The sequence below is a fragment of the Oncorhynchus nerka genome, linkage group LG6 (genome assembly GCF_034236695.1).
Source record: "Oncorhynchus nerka isolate Pitt River linkage group LG6, Oner_Uvic_2.0, whole genome shotgun sequence".
Classification (NCBI taxonomy): domain Eukaryota; kingdom Metazoa; phylum Chordata; class Actinopteri; order Salmoniformes; family Salmonidae; genus Oncorhynchus; species Oncorhynchus nerka.
The window spans coordinates 88821813-88829312 of record NC_088401.1 but is presented as its reverse complement, the minus strand read 5'-3'; the positions used below and the strand labels follow the sequence as shown (position 1 = coordinate 88829312).

Genomic DNA, 7500 nt, shown 5'->3' with positions numbered 1-7500 from the left:
AATGTTTGTCTATGGAGATTGCATGGCTGTGTGCTCGATTTTATACATCCATCAGCAACGGGTGTGGCTGAAATTGCCGAATCCACTAATTTGAAGGGGTGTCCACATACTTTTGTATATATAGTTTACTGTATATAACATAGTGTGAGTGACTGACTGGATTTATGACCTGCAGTCAGATGTGATCTTAAAGTTAAGGGATTAAGAGCAGGAGAGAGTCTGGGTTAACCCGGAGAAAAGAAAGATGGGCCTCTCTGACCCATGCAGGCCCATGGCTAGTGAATATAAACCCTCAGTAACTTCAGGGTTGAGTTATTTCAGTGTGAGTGGGAGTGTCTGAACAAGAAACCAGGACACGATGCTGCGCACAATGCTGCCTACTCAATGGAATCGATGTGTGTTTGCCATGTACCAGTGTTGTTCACAGCAACAAAGACACTCTCCTCACTCAATTCTGGAGAATATTGCTTCTTCTTCTCCACTCTAAAACCACTTTAACTGCAAGGTCTCTCAACCAAAATGACAGAGGGACTTTCTAAAAAAGACATTGTAAAAATAAGCCGTTTCAGGGGGATTCTACCTATTGACAGTTTCTGGACATATTGTGATGGATTGCAGCGATCGGTTGAAGAGCATGTATTTAGTTTTGTTAGCATATAAGAGCAGTTGGAGGCCACGGAAGGAGTGTTGTGGAAGGTTGTGGAAGGTGTTGTGGAAGGAGTGTTGTGGAAGGTGTTGTGGAAGGAGTGTTGTGTGGCGTTGAAGCTCATTTGGAGGTTTGATAACACAGTGTCCAGAGAAGGGCCAGAAGTATACAGAATGGTGTCGTCTGCGTAGAGGTGGATCAGAGACCCACCAGCAGCAAGAGTGAACCAGGCGAGGCAATCATTAGAAAAACCAAGGCTGTTGAGTCTGCCGATATGAATGTGGTGATTGACAGAGTCGAAGGCCTTGGCCAGGTCGATGAAGATGTCTGCACAGTACTGTCTTTTATCGATGGCGGTTATGATATCGTTTAGGACCTTGAGCGTGGCTGAAGTGCACCCGTGACCCGCTCGGAAACTGGATTGCATAGCGGAGAAGGTACGGTGGGATTCGAAATGTCCGGTCATCTGTTTGTTCACTTGGCTTTTGAAGACATTAGAAAGGCAGGGTAGGGTAGATATAGGTCTGTAACAGTTTGGGTCTAGAGAAGAGGGGGATGACCGCGGCAGCTTTCCAATCTTTAGGAATCTCTACCTATTGACAGTTTCTTCATATATTGTGTTGGATTGCCTTTACTAAAATCTGTTGACTGTCTTTAACAAAATATGTAGTTTCAGGCATTATACGTGACAGAACTATTGTCTTTAACTTTCTTTTAACAAAAATCTTTCTCTTTCCTGTTTATCTCCCAGTTGGTACGGAGCACGTTGCCACGGCGACACTTCCTGCCTCCTTCAACGATCTGTTACCTCACTTCCTGGTGGAGCCTGACGATGAGTTCATAGTGAAGAACAAGCCCGTCACCCTGACCTGTCGCTCCACCCCGGCAACACAGATCTACTTCAAATGTAACGGGGAGTGGGTCCATCAAGATGATCACCTGATCGACCGCACCGTGGACCCTGCAACAGGTAAACCAATTATTAGGTCAGTTAGCAGATGCTTTTATCAGACGTGGTTTACAGATTCCTTCAATTTACAAGTAGATTAAATGTGTTCATTCATTTAGACGGCACATGGGCAGACACATGGGCAGACACATGGGCAGACACATGGGCAGACACATGGGCAGACACATGGGCGGTCTGGGCAGACACATGGGCAGACACATGGGCAGACACATGGGCAGACACATGGGCGGTCTGGGCAGACACATGGGCAGACACATGGGCAGACACATGGGCGGTCTGGGCAGACACATGGGCAGACACATGGGCAGTCTGGGCAGACACATGGGCAGACACATGGGCAGTCTGGGCAGACACATGGGCAGACACATGGACAGACACATGGGCGGTCTGGGCAGACACATGGGCAGTCTGGGCAGACACATGGGCAGACACATGGACAGACACATGGACAGACACATGGGCAGACACATGGACAGACACATGGACAGACACATGGGCAGACACATGGGCAGACACATGGGCAGACACATGGGCGGTCTGGGCAGACACATGGGCAGACACATGGGCAGACACATTGACAGACACATGGGCAGACACATGGGCAGACACATGGGCAGACACATGGGCAGACACATGGACAGTCACATGGGCAGACACATGGGCAGACACATGGGCAGACACATGGGCAGACACATGGACAGACACATGGGCGGTCTGGGCAGACACATGGACAGACACATGGGCAGACACATGGGCAGACACATGGACAGACACATGGGCAGACACATGGACAGACACATGGGCAGACACATGGGCAGACACATGGACAGTCACATGGACAGACACATGGACAGTCACATGGGCAGACACATGGGCGGTCTGGGCAGACACATGGACAGACACATGGGCAGACACATGGGCAGACACATGGGCAGACACATGGGCAGACACATGGGCAGACACATGGGCAGACACATGGACAGACACATGGGCGGTCTGGGCAGACACATGGACAGACACATGGGCAGACACATGGGCAGACACATGGGCAGACACATGGACAGACACATGGGCAGACACATGGGCAGACACATGGGCAGACACATGGGCAGACACATGGGCGGTCTGGGCAGACACATGGACAGTCACATGGACAGTCACATGGACAGTCACATGGGCAGTCACATGGACAGTCACATGGGCGGTCTGGGCAGACACATGGGCAGACACATGGGCAGACACATGGACAGTCTGGGCAGACACATGGGCAGCCTGGGCAGACACATGGACAGTCACATGGACAGACACATGGACAGTCTGGGCAGACACATGGGCAGACACATGGGCAGACACATGGACAGTCTGGGCAGACACATGGGCAGCCTGGGCAGACACATGGACAGTCACATGGACAGACACATGGACAGTCTGGGCAGACACATGGGCAGACACATGGACAGTCTGGGCAGACACATGGGCAGACACATGGACAGTCTGGGCAGACACATGGGCAGACACATGGACAGTCTGGGCAGACACATGGACAGTCACATGGGCAGTCTGGGCAGACACATGGGCAGTCTGGGCAGACACATGGGCAGTCTGGGCAGACACATGGGCAGACACATGGGCAGTCTGGGCAGACACATGGGCAGACACATGGGCGGTCTGGGCAGACACATGGGCAGACACATGGGCAGTCACATGGACAGTCACATGGGCAGTCACATGGACAGTCACATGGGCGGTCTGGGCAGATACATGGGCAGACACATGGGCAGACACATGGGCAGACACATGGACAGTCTGGGCAGACACATGGGCAGACACATGGACAGTCTGGGCAGACACATGGACAGTCTGGGCAGACACATGGGCAGCCTGGGCAGACACATGGACAGTCACATGGACAGACACATGGACAGTCTGGGCAGACACATGGGCAGACACATGGACAGTCTGGGCAGACACATGGGCAGACACATGGACAGTCTGGGCAGACACATGCACAGTCTGGGCAGACACATGGACAGTCACATGGGCAGTCTGGGCAGACACATGGGCAGTCTGGGCAGACACATGGGCAGTCTGGGCAGACACATGGGCAGACACATGGGCAGACACATGGGCAGTCTGGGCAGACACATGGACAGTCACATGGGCAGCCACATGGGCAGTCTGGGCAGACACATGGACAGTCACATGGGCAGACACAGGGGCAGTCTGGGCAGACACATGGGCAGTCTGGGCAGACACATGGGCAGACACATGGGCAGTCTGGGCAGACAGATGGACAGTCACATGGGCAGACACATGGGCAGTCTGGGCAGACACATGGGCAGTCTCGGCAGACACATGGGCAGACACATGGGCAGACACATGGGCAGTCTGGGCAGACACATGGACAGTCACATGGGCAGACACATGGGCAGTCTGGGCAGACACATGGTAGACACATGGGCAGACACATGGGCAGCCACATGGGCAGTCTAGGCAGACACATGGTAGACACATGGGCAGACACATGGGCAGACACATGGTAGACACATGGGCAGACACATGGCAGACACATGGGCAGACACATGGGCAGACACATGGGCAGCTCTTAATGCCTAGAACAATGACAATGGCATGCTTTACAGAGCGGGCCACCTCTGCCATCTCTGCCACCTCTGCCACTCTGCCACCTCTGCCATCTCTACCACTCTGCCACTCTGTGCTGCAGCTTGTTGTGACTCTGTCAGATACACTCAGTCTGGTCCAGGGTTCTGCTGTTGCGTTGTATTACCTCCATCTCCGTGGATACAGTATACAGTTTAAAGTTCACATTAGTAATCTGTAGTTACTATGGTTGTGGATTTGACAACCGTGTATGTTTGGGTTGTCAAGGTAACACAAGCATTACACTATGTGACCAATACAATTTGATTTGATTTGACAGTAACTACCTTGGATCATCTCTTAGAACTATACCTTTTCTCACCGTGGTAACCAGTTGTCAGTTATACCATAATGTTTGTTTTCCACTGGTCTGCCCTCCAATCCCCTGGCGGTGTCTGTCTCTGGTCCTTCCCACATCTGCTCTCTCTCTCTCTGTCTCTCTGTCTCTCTCTATGTCCCTGTCTCTCTCTCTCTCTGTCTGTCTGTCTGTCTGTCTGTCTGTCTGTCTGTCTGTCTGTCTGTCTGTCTGTCTGTCTGTGTCTCTGTCTCTCTGTCTCTCTGTCACTGTCTATCTGTCTCTGTCTCTGTCTCTGTCTCTCTGTCTCTCTCTCTCTCTCTCTCTGTCTGTCTGTCTCTCTCTCTCTGTCTCTGTCTCTGTCTCTCTCTCTCTCTCTCTCTCTCTCTCTCTCTCTATGTTTCTCTCTCTGTCTCTCTGTCTCTTTCTCTCTCTCTGTCTCTCTCTCTCTCTGTCTCTGTCTCTCTCTCTCTCTCTCTGTCTCTATGTTTCTCTCTCTGTGTCTCTCTGTCTCTTTCTCTCTCTCTGTCTCTCTCTCTCTGTCTCTCTGTCTCTCTCTCTCTCTCTGTCTCTCTCTGGCTTTCTGTCTCTCTCTCTCTCTCTCTGTCTCTCTCTCTCTCTGTCTCTCTCTCTGTCTCTCTGTCTCTTTGTCTCTCTGTCTCTCTCTCTTGGTCTCTCTCTCGGTCTCTCTGTCTCTCTCTCAATTCAATTCAATTCAAGGGCTCTCTCTCTCTCTCAATTCAATTCAATTCAAGGGGCTTTATTGGCATGGGAAACATGTGTTAACATTGCCAAAGCAAGTGAGGTAGATAATATACAAAAGTGAAATAAACAATAAAAATGAATAGTAAACATTACACATACAGAAGTTTCAAAACAATAGTTACATAACAAATGTAGTCCGTATTGCACAGCGACAGCCCTGAAACCTGAAGGATCTGGAGAAGGTCTGTATGGAGGAGTCAAAATCCCTGCTGTGTTTTCTTAGGTTTTCTATTTGAGATTTTTTGCATTCTTCATCAAACCATTTGTCATTGTTGTTCATTTTCTTCGGTTTTCTATTTGAGATTTTTAGATTTGATAGGGAAGCTGAGAGGTCAAATATACTGTTGAGATTTTCTACTGCCAAGTTTACACCTTCACTATTACAGTGGAACGTTTTACCCAGGAAATTGTCTCAAGGGGAATGAATTTGTTGTTGCCTAATTGTTTTTTGGTAGATTTCCACACTACTTTCCTTCCATCTATAGCATTTCTTAATAATATTCAGTTCCTTTGGCTTTGATGCCTCATGATTGAGTATTGCTCTGTTCAAGTAGACTGTGATTTTGCTGTGATCTGATAGGGGTGTCGGTGGACTGACTGTGAACTCTGAGAGACTCTGGGTTGAGCTCAGTAATAAAGTAGACCACAGTACTACTTCAAAGCAATGAGCTGTAAGTGTACCTACCATAGGAGTTTCCTCAAAGTCTACTATTGACTTTGTACAGACCCAGTGAGCGTAGGAGTTGTGACTCATTTTTGTTGGTGGTTTTGTCGTAGTTGTGTGTAGAGCGGCATATGGGGGATGGAATGCTGTCACCTCTAGGTGTGCTGAGGGTTACAGTTCTGTCCGTGGGTCTGGAAATGGTTGATTTTCCCCTCCAGGATGGAGAAGCTGTCTTCATTAAAGTATGGGGTTTCTATTGGGGGATATAGGTAGCACACAGGAGGACATGTTTTCTCTGTTGAGATAATTTCCTTATTAATTTCTAGCCAAATGTAAAATGTTCCTGTTTTGACTAATTTAATAGAGTGGGTTAGGTCTGTTCTATAGCAAATTAGCATACTCTATGCCTGCAAACCCCCTGAGTCCCTTCCCCGTTTCACACCTGGTAGTGTGGTGGATGGGACTACCAGCTCTCTGTAACCTAGAGGGCAACCAGTGGGTCCGTCTCCTCTATACCACCCACCTGGTAGTGTGGTGGATGGGACTACCAACTCTCTGTAACCTAGAGGGCAACCAGTGGGTCCATCTCCTCTATACCATGTTTCTTGTAGGATGACAATGTCTGTATTTCTGATATCTTTAATGAAGTCCAGGTTCCTGCTCTTTCGGCAGATGACCTCAGGCCTGGGATATTCCAGGATGAGATAGTGAAGGCTTTGTGTTCCATAAAGTGTCCAATGTGGTTATTTATGTCTCTCTCTCTCTCTCTCTCTCTCTCTGTCTCTCTCTCTCTGTCTCTCTCTCTCTCTCTCTCTCTCTCTCTCTCTCTCTCTCTCTCTCTCTCTCTCTCTCTCTCTCTCTCTCTCTCTGCCGCACAGGACAGGATGAAATACAAGTCTCATTACAGGGCTGCCGCTATTAATGCTTTATCAATTAGCAGGTGGCACGAGGCCATTATCATCATCCAGGCCTCCCCTCCCCTCTCCTCCCCTCCCCTCTCCTGCCATGGCCTCCCCTCTCCTCCCCTTGCCAACCCTCTTCTCCCCTCTTCCTTCCCTGGCCTCCCCTCACCAACCCTCTCCTCCACTCCCTTCCACTCCTCTCCCTCACCAACCCTCTCCTCCCCTCCACCCCCTTCCACTCTTCTCCCCTCTCCTCCTCCCATCCACTCCTCTCCCCTCACCATCCCTCTCCTCTCCTCCACTCCTCTCCTCCCCTGGCCTCCCCTCTCCTCTCCTCTCCACCACTCCTCTCCCCACTCCTCCCCTGGCCCCCTCTCCTCCCCTCACCAACCCTCTCCTCTCCTCCCCTCTCCTCTCCTCTCCTCCCCAACCCTCTCCTCTCCTCTCTTCCCCTCACCAACCCTCTCCTCTCCTCCCCTCCTCTCCCCACTCCTCTCCTCTCCTCCCCTCACCAACCCTCTCCTCTCCTCCCCTCCTCTCCCCACTCCTCCCCTCTCCTCCCCTTGCCAACCCTCTTCTCCCCTCTTCCTTCCCTGG

General features: G+C 50.5%; 1 protein-coding gene across 1 annotated transcript in view; it reads left to right on the top strand.

The window, feature by feature from the left end:
• Positions 1-1100: 1100 nt before the first annotated feature.
• unc5a (unc-5 netrin receptor A) overlaps positions 1101-7500 on the top strand; it is a 468131-nt gene continuing 461731 nt past the window's right edge. Inside the window, exons 1-2 of the mRNA XM_065019100.1 lie at positions 1101-1107; positions 1398-1616. Of these exons, the coding sequence (XP_064875172.1) occupies positions 1101-1107; positions 1398-1616 (226 nt within the window). The remainder of the gene's footprint in view (positions 1108-1397; positions 1617-7500) is intronic.